Here is an 18,889-nt window from a genome sequence, read left to right as displayed (position 1 = left end):
TTGGTTGTCCATATTTTTTTTATAAATATGGATCTTAAAATTCCAAAAAACAAAAGATGATATTAGTGGTAAATTGGCAGCTCTGTCCAGGTTGAACTAGAGTTGGGTGTTTTTGAAACAGATAATTGTTTTCTAAAAGAAGAAGAAAACACTGGAGGTAGGATTTGGAAAGCAGCTTCCATCAGCAAATGGAAAATTGTGAAAATGGCCAGACTTGAATATTTTTTGTAGTGTTTTATTTCAGAAAAGCTGAAAAATTGAGCTCTGACCTGAACTGACCTGGTTTTAATACCAGAAAAGAGTAAGCACAAAAGGACTAAGATGTCCCAGATGTAGCAAAACAGATTCCACTGTGAATTGAATGATCTAATTTAAAAAAAAGATGATTATTATTTTCAGTTAATTGAAAATGTTGAACAAAACCTGTTATTTAACATGCACTGAACTCTTTAATTTTCTTTTTTTTTTTTTTTTTTTTTTTTTTGCTTTAAAAATGAAATTTAAAAAATCATCGTTCCACAATAACAAGGATCATATCCTGGAATTGGGTTGGAAAAGTTGTGAGCAAAAAGCTTTTGGATTTTGGGGTTTTTTTTAGAGGGGGGGGTTTGTCTTGTTTTTGTTTTTATTTATTTATGTTTAAAGTAGTTCAGCTTTTTATTTTCCTGCTGGATATAAGGAGCAGTGAAGCTTCAGATTCTGGATCTGTCCCTTGCCCCAGGCAAGTAAAAGATGCTCATTCTCCTTTTCAAAGGCAGATATTTGTGTTTTCAAAGTAAAATCTCCTACAAATCAAAACAGAGATAAAGAACCCATCCCTGATTTAAGGAAAGATATTTTTAAAGCATTTTCTCAAAAAGAGAATAGACCAGGTGGCTCCAGCCTGGCCTTGGACACTGCCAGGGATGGGGCAGTCACAGCTTCCCTGAGCAGCAGCTGACAGGAGCAGAACTGAACTCTAAATCAAAATAAAATGGTAATTTTGAGTGCTGTCCTTTCAGCATTGCTCCCTGAAAAATCAACAGTGAAAAGCACAGCCCTTCAGACACCTGGGTGACAGCATAAGAATTTTCCCTCTCTACAAGAAACCTTGGAGTCCCCCTTGCAGTTCGTATTTCAGACTGCGGGACAATCGCTGGCCAGCAGAAGCAAAATGTAAAAATATTTTTATCTTAAATATTTTTCTTAATAATAGCTTCAAAGGCAGAGGAATGGCTGGTTGGGCTGCAGCTGGCTGCTGCGTGCTGTGGCCTGGCAAGGCTGAGCTGGGGGGAAGAGAAAATCTTGGATTTTGGTGTGTTCCTGGCCAGGCTGGAATGTGGATGATTGTACCCAGCAGAAGTATTTCTAGAAGGAGTAAGGCAGGAGGAGGAGAGGTTGTGGGGCTGTGTGTGGAGATCCCACCAGGAATGAGGCACTTGTATGGATTTTACATGGAATTCTGGATTTAGCTGTCCAGTTGCAATGAAAATGTTCAGCATTAACAGTGGAGCTGTGGGTGAGAGCAGGGTGGAGTGGAGTGGGAGCCAGCAATGGTTAAATGGGAAAATTCACTTTATTTCATTGTTCCAACCAATAATCTCCCCCCTGGGAGTGAGGAGAGCAGGAAGCTTGATGTGGAATCCCTGAGGAAGCTGGGGATACTCATGGGGTAGGTCTGTAGTAAGGCTGAGAGCTCTTTCCCCACCTCTCCTCTGAATGAGATTGAGATTTCCCCTTCTCTTCCCACAGCAGTTGAGCTCTCTGTGTGTCAGGGAATGGCTCTGGGAAGGAGGAAAAGCTCCTGTCTGAGCCACAGGGATGCTGAGGCTGCCCTGAATTTTCAGTTATCCCCAAACCTGGCTGGGCTGGGTGACACACACGGACACAGCCCGTGCAAAGAGCTGCCCCACTTCTGGGAGTATTCCAGGCCAGGCTGGGCACAGCAACCTGGGATGATGGAAGGTGGAACGAGGATCCTCTCCCAACCCAAACCATTCTGTGCCTCAAGACAGGCACAAATTTTAAGCAGAACTCTGCTTTTTTAACATTAAAGCTACTTTTGCACCCAACCCAAGCTCTCAAATGAAAGGATGGTGTGTGAGGCCACAGGAACCTCTGCCAGGGCTGCAGGACCCGTGGTTTGCACCTCCACTGGTTCTTGTTCCTCCTTTGATGTTTAAATTCACAAAAGCTGCAAATGGGACAAACTAGCTTGGGGGTGGAAGAGCCTAAATTGGCCCAAGGTGGCACTTGGTGCTGGCAGTGCTGCAGGGATGGGGACGCACATGGGATCCCTTAGAGCCCCCAGGGAGTGCTGCAGAGGGGCTGCAGCATTAAACAGCAATCATATCACCTTGCCTCCTGTTTTGCTGAAATGAATTAACTGGCAGGAAATCGTGGATTTCCGAGCCCAGCTCTCCTCATGACATTCCTGGCTGCAAAAGGAGAATGGAGCCGGTGAAAGGGAGTAACAAGAAACAGGCTCCAGAATGATTCTGTGTGGCAAGAGGGGAACAGCATCTACCTGGGGAGTGGCAGCTCTCTTAGGAAGGGGTTTGGAGAAGAGAAAGTGGCTGAGGGAATGGAGAGTGCAGAGAATGGATCAGAAGGTGCTGGGTTGTAAAGGAGGCAGAAAATCTGTTAGAGGTGAGAATAGACCACAAACACCCCAAAAATTGGGGCTGTGTCACAACAGTCCTGAGTTATTGGAAATTGTTCCAGAAAGTTCTCTTTTTAAAAATTCATTTTCTTAAATCTCTGGTGAGTTCTTGATCCCTGCTTTGATTTTCAAGAGATTTTTCTTGGAGAAAACATATCTGGCTTTGAGGAAAGAATGACCATCTCTCACAGCACTTGGCTCTGTGTGTTTGCAGAACTGGGGGGAAGAATCCACTGAGCACTTCTGAAAATTCGCCCTGAAATCCCTTCTTAGGTCATGAATGGAGGAAAAAAAAAAAAGAAAAAAAGCCCAGCAGTAAAAAGTTGTGAAGGGGATTTTTGGAATTCTCACCATGGTTTTATCATCTTCCCAACACTGAATGGTCTCACTGTTGGAATTGCTGTGGTGGGAGTTGGGGACTGATGGGACAGGGCAAGGCTGCAGGAATGTGCTTTCCTTGCCATGGATTGTCCAGTACAGCAGGAACATTCAGACCACTGCAAAGATTCATTCTGTTCTTCCAGAGCTCGTGTGATTCCCCTTCCTCGTGTGTTCTCCCTTCAGATTCCCCTTCTCAGCTGTTTCTGATGACTTCTGAATTTAAAACTTGCAGTTATATCCACGTGCAGTCCTGGATTGCTGCAGCACTGTCCTGAGGAACTGTGCCACTGGGGAAAATTCTGTTTTCTATGGATTGTCGTGGTTGGGCTTGGGGTTTTTCTTCTCTAAACATCGTGCAGTGTTCAAAAGCTTGAAATTAGAAGCCACGTTCCAGGAAAACAATGAGTGCTCCTTGCCATGCTCACTGATAGCTTCTTTCTGAGTGTCCCAAGAGCTCTGGGATCTGTAAGCCAGCAGTTCTCAGGGATCAACATTTTGGAGGTAGGATCCATTTCCTGTGAAAGGTGGTTGCTTTCAGGATGAGAGGGAACAGCCTCCAGCTGGGCCAGGGGAGGTTCAGCTTGGACAACAGCAGGAATTTCTCCATGGAAAGGGAGCTCAGGCCTTGGCAGGGGCTGCCCAGGGAGGTTTGGAATGCCCATCCCTGGAGGTGTCCCAGGAAGGGCTGGAGGTGTTCAAGGAAGAGATGTGGCACTGAGTGCTCTGGGCTGGTGACAAGGTGGGGATGGGTCACAGCTTGGACTCAATGGCCTTAAAGGTCTTTTTCAACCTCAGATACTTGAAATTTGCAGGGAGGGAGAGGAGAGGCCTTGAGGAACAAGCTTTGATCAAGCCAACCGTGCTTCCCAGAATTTCCCAAACTGTCCCTGGCAAAGCGCTGCGGATTTAAGATGGAATTCCTGCAGCCTCTCCTGCTTGGAAGTTGCAGGAGGGATGTCAGGACCAGCGAGACCTGCCCTCACCTTGCAGACCACAGCTGCTTTACCTTCTTATCCACCATCCCTCCCTCACTTCTCTCCCCTCTCCTTTTTTCCCCTGCCTCAGCAGCTCCGCGAGAAGACCGCAAGACAAAAATAAAAAAAATTTTTAAAAAAACCAACAAAAAAAACCACCCAAAAAAACCCAACAAAAAATTCCTTTCTTCCCCAGCCCCGTGGCTGTGCTCTCCTTGCCTGTGCTCGTGTCCCAGAGCCGTGCTCGGGTCAGCAGCGAGCTCACGCTTTTGTCAGCGTGATTAATAGCGCTGTGGATTGTCGTTAATTCACTGGCTAATGACTGCAACTCTGGCCGCTCCCGGAGTAATCGGGTGATGTATGTGGGGAGCGAGCACCTCATGGCAGAGGTGAAAATCATTTCGACAAGTCAAATATTGTCACAGGGAACAAATGGCTCTCCCTGTTAATAAAAATTAATGAATTTTTTTTTACCGCCGGCCCGCTAAATGAAGCCGTGGAGTGAAGGGAGTGGAGTGGAGGGGACAGGCTCGGCGGAATTAGAGCGCTTTATTCGGTGGTTAAAAGTGTAAACATCTTTATTACGGCGGTGATGGGATGTGGCAAGGGGTGGTGGGGCTTTTGTTTGTGCTCAGGAGGGGTTTGCTCGGATGCACCGAGGCTTTTCGGAAAGTTTGGGGCTGTGTTTGCCTCCAGAGGGAGAGGAGGCAGGAAACAAAGAGGTTTAGTGGAGAAAAAAAATGAATATTTAATATTAAGAGGTGGTGGATCCCTGCCTTCATTCTTTCAAGGAGTGCCCTGGCTGCTCTCAGGCAGAGATCTTTGGCAAAGCCACCTCTGAGCTTGCCCAGTGCTGGCTGGTTCTGCCTTTCCATCAATTCCCTGCCCAGTTCCACCAGGGTTCAGGTAATTGTCCACACCAAGCCCAGCCAGGGACTGTCCTGTGGGAGGGGTTGGGCTGGTGCCTGGTGGCTTTGGAGACCAGCTGGGAGAGGAAGGACTGGCATGGCAGAGGCAGACCACTGAAGAAGAAGTCAGCAGAATTTTGGGATTCTCCATCCCAAACTGGTACCTTATTAACTGCTAATTAGTGAGCTCTGGCTCAAGGGTGATCACAGAAGGGTTTGGGTTGGTTTTGCGAGGATTTTTGGCTGTGACTGTGCTGATGAGAAGCGTTGGCTCCTGTCAGTGAGGTGATTTTTGAGGTGCAATCCCTGGAGCAGGTGGCTTGCTCACAGGATTGGGGTGCAGCCCACCAGCCCCTCAGAATTCCAGGGAGATTGATGGGAACACTGCTGGAGGCCTTTGGGGAAGGGTTTTGGCACCACTGCAGGTGGATGCATTCCTCTCAGGGAGCTTGGATCACCTCCTGGCTTGCCTTAGCTGTAATTTTTATACTCTTGCCAGGCTGACTGATCAAAATTCTGGTACTGAGTAGAAAACAAGAGTTAAACAACCCTGCTCTGAGGCCTTGTTTGTATTATCAAACTTGTGAGGGAAATCTTCAAGCAATTCCAGCAGTTAAAGTCAGGTATATGAAGAAAAATAACACTTGACCTGCAAGGGACCTTTAAGGTTCTCCGAGTTTCCATGGATTTGGCTGTGGAGGGAGCAGAAAAACAGAGGGATCAGAGAAGGAAAACACAGGGAAGCTTTGGACAAACAAACAAACAAAAGCCCTCAGTGCACTCCTGGAGGGAATGTTGAAGTGCCCAGACTCCTGTTGCAGCCAGGGCACGGAGAGATCCTGCAGCTTGATTTTTTGGGAATTTGTGCAGAGCTGCTCTGACAGAGACTCTCTTGGTGAAGACGAGGAGAAATATTTGTGCTACTCAAAAATGCCTCACTTTTCACAGCTGGGTATAGGTGCTGTCTTGGGAGATAAAGACTTTCATATTTTTGGGTTGTGTTTCCTCCAATGAACTGATTTTCCTGCCTGCATTTAATTTTAATGTAAATATATTTGCTGGTGATGCATAAAGCATGATGTCATCTTGGTGATTTTAATCCACTTTTTGTGGGTATAATTGTATGGCTAGCAAAGTTTAGAAATGTGTTTAAAACTCTGAACAGCAGCAAAAACTTCCTGTATAAAGGATTATTAATTGTCAGCTAATTGGGAGGGTGATGATCTCTGACTGAACACTAAGGCAAGGTGTTGATTTGTATTAATTGTTGAAGATCCCATTAGGGTGTTAACTCCTGTTTCCTGTAACAGTATTTTGGATATTGATGCAATTTTTTCCCCTTGAGGTCAATTGTTCTTCCCTGATGCTCTCAGCTCTGTGTGGCAGGGATGGCAAATGAGGACTGGATTCCAAACAGGACCAGTTTAGAGATGTATAAAAAAATACTGGATTTCCTCCTTTGTAATTATTCACTTTATTAGAGGCTGTGGGCATTTTATAAATGCAGGTCAACAAGCAGCTCCTGCTGCAGCTTCTGCTTTCGAGGGATATTTTATGAGTGTACTTGAACACTTGGCATATATTTCACTGGAAAATCCACCCTATTTGTCAATGAGACAGACTAAATTAAAACTTGATTAGGCAATCCCAAATCTGGGTTAAGCGTTACTGTGTTTAAAACCAAATTCTTTGTGGGAGATAAGAAATGAAGAGCCTTTTTTATTTTTGAAAAAAGACTTTGAAAACTCCAAATTTTCAACTTTGTGGACTTTCACATAAGTCACTGCTGTGTTCAGATTTATAATGAGTGACCACCTGGATGAAAACACTTTTACAGAGATGGACAAATTTGCCTTGTGTAATAAATAACACGAGCCAGAGCTGCTCCTCCTGCCTTGCCCTTAATCCCTCCTTGGCCAGAGCAGCTTTGGTGCATCTCTTTAACCATGTGACTGCTCCAAATCCAGGAGCTGAAGAGTTAAGGCACAAATAAAATCTCAAGTTCAGACTGTCAGCTTAGATAGTGCTTAGCAATGGTCGAGGAAAAAAAAAAAAGCCAGTTGTGATTTAGAAGAAAAACAGTGAGATTTGACCAATTCCATGGAATACCTTTCTTAGCCCCGGGGCGAGTGGAAGTGGTATATTAACCAAGGAATAGAGCAGAGGAGGAAAAAGGCCAAATCACATTTCTTTGAAACAAAGAGGCTTTTTACCAGGAACAAGCCTTGATAAAAATTACAGTGGCATCGCAAGTCATTTCAGCCGCTCTGCCTGGGGCCATATTAGAGCAGTGAGGAAATAGGGGATGCAGCAGCCCTGAAATACAAATACAGTAGTCCCAGGAGTGTTTTTAGTATAAATAATCCTTTTTTGGAATAATGTTGTGGCTTTAAATAGGGCCAGGTGGTGGGTGCAACACCCAGGATTGCTTTGGAAGGAGGAGAGGGAAATGAGAAGCTCTGCCTGGATGTGGGGATTGCCCTGGGAGAGCCCCAAATCCACTCCCCAAAGTGCTTCCACTGCTTCCCAGGTTGTGTCTGAACCAGAATCTGCTGGAATCAGATTAAAATGAATGTGAATGAATCTGCCAGGCTAAGCCAGGAGGATATTGTGGTGTGGCTATGAGATGAGTAGGTCTAAAACAACTGTGGAGTCCTCTGGAACTGGGCAAAGTTCCTTTGGAGAGGATTCTCCCAGGAATCCCACCTGTACCAGGGTTTGTTCACAGTGTTGGGGAAGGATTTTATGGATTGTCTCTTCCCCCTGCCATTTGTTGAACCTCCCATCTCTCCTGTGCTACATTTTGCAGACAAACTCTGGGAGCACTTTCTCTGTCAGAAGTGACTTGTAAATAGACTGCAGAGGGGAAAGCAGGAGGATTAAACACACGCTCAGCTCTTTGTCAGGTTCTTGTTCCCAGAGAGAAAAGAGCACTTGAGTGGCCAGGAGAAAAGTGCCCCAAACAGCAGCTCTGTGGAGGTGCTCCCAGTGCAAACATTTATTGAAATAAATCATTTATTCAATGGGATGGGGGCAGGAGAAATGGAGAGGTCTCTGCAGAGAACAGCATTAACCCCCCCAGTTGTTTCTTACTGTCATCACTTGGCCAGTAAAAATTCCATTTTTCATAGTAATTAAACATTTCTACAATTATCAGGACACTGTTAGCCAGAGGAAAGGTGTTTGGCCAAGGACAGGAGTTCAGTTCTGGCCCCAAAATATCAGGAACCTCCTCAGCCCAGAGGTGGGAAATACTTGGTAGACCTCTGAATTTTCCCTATTTACATGGTCAGAATGTGACAGGTGAAATGTGAATTGGCTGGATGGACACAACTGGATGGGTGCAGAGTCCCAAATATATTTTGGCTTGGTGGGCTCAGGGCAGGCTGGGATGTGTGGGGACATAAAATGAAACCCAAAATGAGTCAGGGGCTGGCTGTAAAACCCCAGAGCATTCCATGGGCTTTGGGAGTGAACCCATGAGCAGTGGGAAAACCATTTCCAGCTGATTTTTGAGCACAATCCTTTTCTCCCAGCACAGATTTAGTCCTTGTGGGTTGCTGTGAGGAAAGCAGCCCAGCCCAAAGATCAAAACTTGAGAGTCCTTTGTGTGTCCTGTGTGGGGCAGAGCTTGGGCAGCCCCTTCTGTTCCAGGGGGAGTTTTCACCCAGATCTTCACTTCCAGGTCTGGGAGAAACATTCCTGGGCCCAACTGAACTTTGAGGCTGCAGCAAAAATGTGTCTTTGAGTGAAAAACTCATTTGTTTGTTCAAAGCTCGGGAAGGACTCAGCTCAGTGACCCAGTGGGGTCTGTGCTAAAAGGTCTTGAGCTGGAATGGTTGGATTTGGTTTCACTGATATTGTGAGTTGGAGCATTTGGGAAACTCTTTGGCAACATCCCTGTGCATTCTGCTTGTGCTGTTTGTATTGAAAGAGTGTGTGAAGTAATGATAAAGAATTCTAAAGAATGAATTAAAAAAATAGGGCTGATCCATTAGAAAAGATGGAAAAAGTTTTACAGATTTTTTTGGCTTTAAAACGGAGGGGTGGCAGTAGAAAAGAGCTTGAAATACAAACGCAGAAAACTGGTAGATGTGGACAGACCTGAATTTAAAAAATATCTGTGCAGTGTTCTGAGTGTTGAGGAAAATACAGTTTGCAGAGTACAGCCTTACTCAGGAGGGCATAAATAAGATTCAGGATATTTCCCCCCTGTTTTTGCAGAGCTCTGCTGTTTCTTCCCCGATATAAAACCAGCGAGCTTCCCCGGAATTTTTTTCTTCTTGGCCGGGGCAAGGCAAATCCCACTTATCTGGTGGCATTAAAATGTGTGCCTGTGTGTGCCTGTGAAAATGGAGCCCTGCTTTTGACACCCACCTCACGGCTCCGTCCTGTGCCCTGCATTGATTCCCTGCTCCCCTTTCACTCCCCACTCCGTGGGCACCGTCCCCTTCCATCCCCTCCCTGCCCTCCCTCCTCTCCTCCCGCGCCGTTTGCGCGCCTCCCGTCAGGAAGTGGAAATTGTTATCGATTAATATTAATATTTGCCTTGTTTGTGAGAATGCCTCTCCCCTCTGCTATTAATCTGCCCTGTTAATAATGCCAGGACTCCTGTTCGGGACCCTGGGGAAGCCACAGTGAGCGGAATGACAATGAGACGGTGACAACAGCCCCAAAGGCTGCGCTTGGCAGAGCCGTGAATTCCAATGGCGAGGGCTCCTTTTGGAGGCTCACAAACGCTTTATTCTCGCTCCATGGCCTGACATCCAGCACCGAGAGAAATCTCCAGCACGGGCTGGTGGTTTTTGGAGGGCCAGCCCAAGCGCATTTCTTTATTTATTCTAACCTGGTAGCGTTTCTCCCAGCGGAGAATTTTCTCGCGCGGTCGTTTCCAAAGTTCCACTTTGCTGCGTTTTCAGCGCGGTTGGAGCCTTTCTATAGATTTTTAAAGGGGAGGGATTTTGGAGCAAAAATAAGCAAACCACTGCAAAGCAATGAGGATTTTTCTGCACCGAGTGGAGCTTTTCTCCAGGCTTTCCTCTTTTCCTTCCCTGATTTTTTTTGCTGTTGTGTTATTGCTCCCCAAATGTTTGTGACTGCTCTGGTAATGCGCTGTACATATCTCGTGACACTTCACTGGAGCTTTTATCTCAAAAATAGTTCAGAGACAGAAATCCCAAAGGCTGATCTTTTTTCCAGCTCCTTTAATAGTAAGATAGCAGAGTTTTTTTGTTTTGTTTTGTTTTGTTTTTTGCTTAAAAGAACCAACTTTGTCTACTGCATCCAAATATGGATCAAATCAATATTTGGACGTAGCACAAATTGTGAAAATGTCAGCTTGAATTCAAATATAAAACAAATTTGTGGATTCGGGGGGATCAGGTGAAGCAAAGTTATGGACAACAAACAGCAACAACAACATTCTCTGCAGAGTTTGATTCTAAAAGGATCTTATGTGGAAGTATTTTTGATGCCTGCTTGAACCAGACTTTTACTGGAAATATAATACTGGCATTTAGAGCAGAGTAATTTGGACACTTTCCCTGCTGGTTTTACTAGAGGAAAATGGGTATTAAGGAACACACTGAAATACTGTTTCGAGCTTTATTCTTCATTTCTGCCAGCAGAAATCCCTTAATAAAAGAAAACACTTAATTTTTTTTTTTTTTTTTTTTTTTTCTTAAAACCAAAGGTACTTGAAATCCTTAATACCTGTTCTACTCACAGGCAAGTTCTGCAGCAACTGCTTTTAGAATGTTTATTGAAAAATGCAGCCGAGTAACTCTGCTCCGTCCTCGTCTGCTCTCGCTGCTCCTTTCGGGTCTGCTTTCTGTTTCTTTTTAATAAAAGGACTTGAAGCTGCCTCGAGAGGTGCAGCTCCAGCTAAGGCAAAGCAGGGCACAAACATGAAACTTGGAAAATGAATATACAAAGTAAGCACGGGGAAGGGGCTGCCTTTCCAAGGGTTTAATTTTTATGGGAGTCCTTCTTCCTTTTCCTCGTCCTGCCTCCCCCTCCTGCCTCAGCCCTCACTGTCTCTGCAGTTCTGAGTATTCTTCAGCAGAAAATTGGGGTTTTTGTGTGTTCTGCAGCAGTTCTGCACCAGCCAGACCCAGGGAAATTCCATGTGTTTTGTCCTTAAACTCCAGCTGCAAAGATTTGGGCAGCAGAGCCAGACTCGGCAGTACCTGGGGCAGATTCCTGTGCTGGGAATGCTCAGAGCTCGTTCCTGTCTGGAATCTTGCACAGGGATGTGCTAAAACTTGTGGCTCCCCCAGATTTCATTTCAATGGCAGCTATAAATAAGAATTTCCACGTGTGGCCTGGCAAATGGCAGTGTTTGGGGCTGTCACTGGGCTACAGGGAGCTTGGCCAGCAGAGTTTGCAGCAGCTGGGTCCCTCAGGGGTGGCTTCCTGAGCACTCACCTCCAGAATCCTGTTTGCCCCATCAGCACCTTCCTGCTTCTTGAGCATTCCCAAAATTCTGTGCTTTGTAGCATGGAAGAGAAAGAGAAATATTTATATTAAAGGAAATAGAAATGTTTCTATTCAATTTTTCTATAAATCCATTTCCCACAGCAGTGTTTTAAGGGAAGCAAGCTGAGAGGGGAGTTGGGGTATCTGCAGGAGCTGGGCTGGTGGGTTTGTTGTGGGATCAGCTCAGCTCTGACTGAGTACCCAACAATTTCAGGTTGGCAGGGTCTGAATTTTCCATGCCCACCTCTTTAGTGGAATTTAACTTGTCAGCTGGACAAAGCTGTGACCTGTGACTTGTCCTGTGCCACCATTCCAGCTTGAACAGGGAATAGGGAAGACCAGATCTCACCCACAGCCATTTTGATTGTCCCTAATTCCTTTTACTCATAGCATTTTGGGCTTTCTCAGGTGCCAGGGAGCTGTGAGAAGCTCTGGATGTGATTGATCTAAGGAAGAAAAAGGATTTTTCCACTGAGAAATAATCTGAGGTGCTTGCTGTGTCCATGTCATGTCAAAGGCCCAAGATTCAGGAGGAATCCAAAGGGGTGAATACTAGAATTCCAAGCTGGGTATCTCTAGACTTGCTCAGAAAAGTTGGCAAAACCACAGCAAGTTGTGGCAGAAGTGCCCAATGAAGTGAAAAACTGAGTAAAGATTTGTGTGAGCAGCCCCATTTCTCAAAGGCAAAACCAGCCCCTGTGACATTCCCTTGGCACCGTGGCACGGGGCAAAACCACTTCCCACTCGTGGCCACTTCCCTGCCTGGATGTTTATTGCCCAGGCCTCATTTCAACTGTGAAATTGGTGAAAATGAAGGGGTTTTTGTGAGTGAGCAAAAGAGATAAAAATGACATTTCCCACTGGTCATTTAAAGCAGAATTTCCTGTGGCTCTGGCAGCAGCCAGAGGTGATGGGGAAAGCTGTCAGAGCATCCTCTGCAGTCTGAGGACCTGCTCAGGGGGTTCCTCATGGCCAGGCTCTGGTTTGGGTGCTGGATGTGTTGATTTCAGATCAGCAAACATTGTAGATCCCAGTACAGCTTGGATGGAGGTGGAGGAGAAAAGATTTTGCAATGAATGGGATGAAGAAATTGGGTGGTGGGCTTGAGAATCTTCAACAACTGATTGTTTATTGTCCTTTCCTTACAGCATTCTCATTAATACTGTCCATGGATGAGGGAAAAGCCATTTTTTATGACCTTGAAGTATTTAATGCTTCAACCCCACCTTTAATGGAAGAGGAATAATTCCTCTCATGACATTTTGTCACTAATTTGTGTATTTTCTGGCAGAAGTATTTCACACCAATTTCCAGAGAGGGTGATGCCCAACCCAACCCACAAAGGCACATTTCTTTCATCACACAAGGCTGAGGAAAAGAGTGCCTGGTGTTTGTAGCACCCAGAAGTGAGATCCACCTGGGAATCCAGGCATTTCCCTGCCTGCAGCATCAGGTTTGCACCCAGCAGGGAGAAGAGGCTGGGAAGGAAGGTGTGGATCCATGAGGAAGGTGAAAGTTTAGGGAGAATTCTCATTTCTTCTCATTTCATGTGGGATTTGAAGGACTTAGAGACTCCCAGTGCTCAGGAATGCCAGGGCTGGGTCCAGAGCTGACTGACACCAGCAGCTCCCACCACCTTGAGGAAAATCTGGATTTTGGGGAGGTTCTGCCAGGCAGATCCAGCAGAGCAGGGCCTGGATTTGGGATTCCCTATTGTATTTCAGCTGTGGCCATCAGGTGGCAATCTGACCACTGGGATCATTCTGTGCTGGAGGCACTTTGGGGTGGGTTCTCCTTGGGTTTCCAAGGTCCTTTGTGATTTAGGGTCGTGTCTGCCAAGCTCTGGGCTGTGCCTGCTGGCAGCTCCCGCCCTGTGCAGGGCACAGAGGGATGGGAGAGGCTCCTGCAGCATTCCCAGGGGATTGAGGCAGGATGGAGGGCAGGTATTGCTCAGAATTCACCTGAATTCAGATGAGATGAGCAACACAGCACCCCGAGGTGAGGAATCCTGGCAGCAGTAGCTGAGCACATAATTTAAGGGAATATTTCCTTCTTGGTTGAGCAGGGCTGGGTTTTGATGATCTGATCCAGCTCCTCTGGCCTACAAAGGAGTCAGAAAAATCAGTTTATTTTTGGCCTGAGTCCATAGAAATGGAGACAGAATCCTGTCACCCCAGAGTTAGAAATGAAGTTGATTTTGTTCACTGGAGGTGTGAAATAAAGAATCATGGAATGAGGAAATTCCTTGGGTTGGAGTGGCCTTCAAAATGATACAATTCCAACCCCACTGCCATGAGCAGCTCCCACTAGGCCAGGCTGCTCAGTGCCCCTCAAGATATTGCTCAAAGTGCTCAAATTGTACCTGCCTTCCCCACCAGCCATTACATCAGGAATGGTTTGGTTTGGTTTGGTTTGGTTTGGTTTGGTTTGGTTTGGTTTGGTTTGGTTTGGTTTGGTTTGGTTTGGTTTGGTTTGGTTTGGTTTCTTCCCTGGGGAATGTTTCTAAAGGGAAACCACAGGGCAGGAACCTCAGGACATCCAAGGACCTGGAAAGGTGGTGGTGATGTCCCTCTTTGGGCTGGAAAAGATGTTTGAGGTCACCCCACTGCTCTCTCTGTTTAGCCAGAAAATGGAAACAAGTCCCAGGGAAGTCCTGGCCTAATGAATATTTTCCTGATAATATTTTTAAAATTATTATTATTATTATTATTATTATTACCACTTAACAAGCAGTTCTAGATGTTTTAAACTGATGTTTTAACACTCACATATGATTTTAAACTCACAGCTAGGAATGAGCTGCAAAGTTTGGATAATGATGTAAAAACCCTTCCAACACCCAGTTAATCCCAAAGGAAAAAGCACCTGTTGGTCTGTGCCTGTGTGCTTCCATTCTTAGCTCCAGAGCCAAAGTTCTCTGGGAATATTTGTATTTTCTACTCTTCTGCTTGGATATTTCCTTTGGGCCAGAGGCTCCAGGTTCTGAGGCAAAGTGTGAGTTCAGTGGGTGCCTGGCATTAGAAAATAAAAATACCTGGGTCTCACACAAATGTTGAATTATCCAGGTCAGTGAAACAGGATTGTGCTGGTGATTGGGCACTGCAATTAATTCTTGGGGTGTCCTTTCAGTGTTCCCAGTGAAGGAGTCAAAGAAGCTCTTTGCAATCTGTGAGTGTAAAAAACACTCAGTCATTTTAGATAATTGGGTATTTCCACAGCAGAATCAGATATCTAACAACAACAACAATAATTAAAGCAGGAATAAGGACAATAATGACAATAAAAACAATAATAAGCATATCAAACCCCAAACACAACAAACCCACCCCAAACCCTAACTCATTATTTCCCCTACCACCATTTCCTTCTCCATCAGCCTTGCTTTTGCTTTCATTACAGCAGCCAAATAGATTATTCATGAGGTCTCTCACCACCACTAAACCATCCCTCTCTTTGTTGCCAGCCCCTCATTGGTGTCACACAGATTTTCAGAGTCTGCCCATATCTGATTATCTGTGGAAACAACCTTTCAATGAGCCTTTTTATCCCCTCCTTTCGCCGCGGAGCTTTCAGGGACTAATTTTAGTTTCATGACAATAACAATAAGGTCAAGTTGTATTTCTGTGCTGCTTTTCACCCAGGCAGACATTCCAGAGGGGCAGATGTGGGACAGCCTGGTTGTCACCGTTGTCACCACGGAGTGGCCACGTCCGGCTCTCCAGGGCCCCCGGCTGAGTTGGGATGGAGCTCAGGAGAGCTGGGGATTGTTCCTGGAAAATGAGATGTTCTCTGCTTCTTTTTTCATTTTTTAAATGTGTTTTTTTAAATTAACCAGTTGTGGAATACTTGGGGTAAAGCTGAGAGGAGCCCCACAGGGGAGAAGGGGTTCAGTGGGGACAACCTAGAAAATTTTGTGGAATAATCAAACTGAGCCCCAGCTGTTGGATTTCCCCCAAATCCCTGGAATAAACACAACCTGTGGAGGAGATCAGCTCCCTCACCTGTGGGGCTCAGCCTGGAGAAAAGGAGGCTCAGGGGGGACATTTGTTCTCCACAGTTCCAAGGCAGGAGGGTGCAGCCACGTGGGGTTGGGCTCTCAGGGAACAGGGACAGGACAAGGGGACAAGCTGGCCTCAAGCTGGGCCAGCTTGGAAATCAGCAGGAATTTCTCCATGGAAAAGGTGCTCAGGCCTTGGCAGGGGCTGCCCAGGGAGGTTTGGAGTGCCCATCCCTGGAGGTGTCCAAGGAAGAGCTGGAGGTGACACTCGGTGCCCTGGGCTGGTGACAAGGTGGGATCAGTCACAGCTTGGACTGGATGATCCTGGTGGCCTTTTCCAACCTCAGGAATTCTGGGATTCTGTGAAATCCACCTGGCAGTGCACGAGAAAAGGGCCAGGATTGGGCACAGCACGGATTTTCCCTGGCTGGTGATCAGTGCTGGGTATGATTTGTTGAGCTCAGCACTGAGGAACCCAACGTTCCCACACCTGCCTGGCTGGGATTCAGCTCCCACAGATGCCACCTGGAATCTCTGGTATCAGACCTATCCTGACCTGAAATTGTTGTTTCATTGTCATTTCGTGTCTCTTGCCAGTCCCTGGTCATTTAACAACTGTAAAAACACATTTTCCTGTCTTTTGCTGATTCCTCTTCAAATATGAGGTCAGTCAGAGGAAGGATCAGCTTCACTGTTAATTCAAATTTAATCAGAACTGCCCTGCTTGTCCCATAGAATAAATTAAATTAGCCATGTTCAGTAGTAAGGTATCTTTATACTTGTATCCTCTGGAAATTTTCACAGGTTGTGCTCCAATAAACCCAGTTTTGCTCTTCAACTCAGTTGGAATTCCTGTTCCTTAAGTGCAAAAGAGGCTAATCATAGAGCAGAAAATAATTTGACTTGCTAATACTGGGTGAGAAAACATTTACTGCAACCACAAATATTTTCAGGGTGATGGAGTATCTCATGCTCATGAAAGCTTGGTTCTGGTGACATGTTTGAGTAGGGAGGGCTGCCCTCTCTAGCAGAGGAAACCCATGTCAGCTGCAGCAGGCAGCTCCCTGTTCTCCTCCAAAAAGCTGGAGCAAAAAAATCTTGGCAGAGGAATCAAAATCCTCCTCTCTAGTCGAGTCTGCCACCAGGTTTCTTAGGCATGAACTCCGGAAAAAATCTTTATTAGGCATAAAAAAAAAATAAAAAGAGAAATAGAGGGGGAGATGTGTCTTGCAGACAGAAGGTGCATTCTGAGGTTAGCAAAGAGATGAATTATAAATACCTCAAGCGGAGCCATGCTTTTCCAGCTATTCTTCCCTGATGGTCCCTAGCTGGGAGCCAGTGAAAAATGTCATTTTGGTGGGGTGCTGCTCCCCCCTGGTGCCAGCAGTGGCCTGGCATTGCCCGTGCCCCCGGGAGCGCCCACGCTGCGGCGGTTGTTGGGTTTGTGTCGTGGTGGGAGCTGCTGAGCACGCCCCTGCTCTCTCAGTGCTGCTGGAGACAGGGCAAACCTGCTCCCAAAATACTCCAGTTGCTTCTGCAGGGTGACAAATTGTGGTTTTCTTTTTCCCTTTCATGTTTTGCTCCCCCACCACCACCGTGATTTTTTTGCTTTTTGGAGGAGAAAGCTCTGTTTTCATTGCATGAATGGCCTTGCTTAGAAATTGATTCCCTGTGGAAAAATCCCCAAACTTTGTTGCCCTCTGTGTATCCAGGGTTTTCATTTCAGGACAAGAGGGAATTGGCTTCAAAGTGGCAGAGAGTAGGGCTGGATTAGAGATCAGCCAGGAATTCTTCCCTGGGAGGGTGGGGAGGCCCTGGCACGGGGTGCCCAGAGAAGCTGTGATCCCTGGAAGTGTCCAAGGCCAGCTTGGACAGGGCTTGGAGCACCCTGGGCTAGTGAAAGGTGTCCCTGCCCATGGCAGGGGGTGGCACTGGAGGGTTTCAAGGTCCCTTCCAAGCTGAACCACTCCAAGATTCAGTGATTACAAGGCAGGGATGCTGTTACACCTGCAGGGGTGCATGGCTGAGCTGTAGCTGGGAGCTCACAGCTGCTGCTGTGGGACACACTGAGCAGGAACCCCAAACACCAGGCAAAGACTTCTTGCCAAACTTGGATTTTACCCTAATTTATTTTTGGTTTTTCGTTTCAGGGCAAGGGGGAATTGGCTTCAAAGTGACAGAGAATAAGGCTGGATTAGAGATTAGCAAGGAATTAATCCCTGGGAGGGTGGAGAGGCCCTGGCACAGGGTGCCCAGAGAAGCTGGGGTCCCTGGAAGTGTCCCAGGCCTATCTTTTGATGATTCCTCTTTTAAATTTTTATACCCCTTTTCCAAAATACACTGAGCCAGTTAAATCAAGAAGTGGCTAAAGAGAACCTCAACCACCTCTTCTGTGTTCTTTCCCCTTCTTTCGAAGACTGAGGTTTTGGAAAGAAGGGGAAAAAACCTCTGCAAACAGCAGAGAATCCCTGATCCCATAGAACCCAGCAGGCTGTAATGAGCCTCACCCCAGGGTGATCAGCCCCTTACCTCAGCTCCACCTGAGCTCCTCAAGGGAGGTTTTGATCCTTTAGAAGAATTTGAGCTCGGCTTAGCCAAACTTTGTCCCAGGGAGAGACTAACCAATGTTCACGTGAGTGTCTCAGTGTGTTTTGTTCTGCTGTTTCCCCTTTTAGGTGACAGCGAGATTGTAAATAATATGTACGAGACCGACCCCGATCTCCTTGCTGGAGAGAGCGCAGAGGAGGAAACTGAGGACAGTATAATGTCCCCCATCCCTGTGGGACCTCCGTCACCCTTCCCCACCAGTGAGGACTTCACTCCCAAGGAGGGCTCACCCTATGAAGCTCCCGTCTACATTCCTGATGACATTCCAATCCCACCAGATTTTGAACTCAGAGAATCTTCGATCCCAGGGGCAGGGCTAGGGATTTGGGCCAAAAAGAAGATTGAAGTTGGGGAAAGATTTGGACCCTATATGGCAGTACAGAGGAGCACATTAAAGGAAACAAACTTTGGATGGGAGGTAAGCGTGTGGAACGTGGGCACCACGTTCCTTTGTCTTCTCTGCCGAGTGTTCCTGGAGCTGGACCAAGGCCTGGTGGCCCGGGGACAGAGGTGGTGACTTTGCTGATGCCGCGTTTCCCTGAGTAACTCCCCACCCCCATTACCTGAAGGATTTAAAAATCAGCAGAAATCCCTTTTAAGTTCACTTCTTGGGCCAGAAAAAAACTGCTCGAGCACGGTTTTGGAAGTCTGCTTTTGAATGGTGTCGGGTCACTTCATCAAGTGCTTGTCATTTCCAAATTGTGTTCGGGAGTTGTCGCGTGGAGGGAATGGGATTAATCCCATGTTTGGTGGTTGGGGGTGTTACCTTTGACTCCCAGCCCGTGTCAGCAGTGCAGGCATTATTAACTGGGCAGGGAAAAATAGCATGTAGCCATTAACAGCCCCCATGTTCTCGAGTTCTTGTGCTGCTAGGCAAAGATGGAGAAATGTGAAAGTCATTTTT

The 18,889-nt window shown here is 46.3% G+C and overlaps 1 protein-coding gene across 3 annotated transcripts in view; it reads left to right on the top strand.

Moving 5' to 3' along the window:
- PRDM16 (PR/SET domain 16) overlaps positions 1-18,889 on the top strand; it is a 320,553-nt gene that overhangs the window by 95,672 nt on the left and 205,992 nt on the right. For all 3 annotated transcript variants that reach the window (XM_059866706.1, XM_059866707.1, XM_059866705.1), the window contains exon 2: positions 18,054-18,403. In XM_059866706.1, coding sequence (XP_059722689.1) covers positions 18,054-18,403 — 350 coding nt within the window. The remainder of the gene's footprint in view (positions 1-18,053; positions 18,404-18,889) is intronic.

The sequence above is a fragment of the Haemorhous mexicanus genome, chromosome 23 (assembly GCF_027477595.1).
Source record: "Haemorhous mexicanus isolate bHaeMex1 chromosome 23, bHaeMex1.pri, whole genome shotgun sequence".
Lineage (NCBI taxonomy): Eukaryota > Metazoa > Chordata > Aves > Passeriformes > Fringillidae > Haemorhous > Haemorhous mexicanus.
The sequence above is the reverse complement of the archived record's forward strand: the minus strand, read 5'-3'. Positions and strand labels throughout refer to the sequence as shown.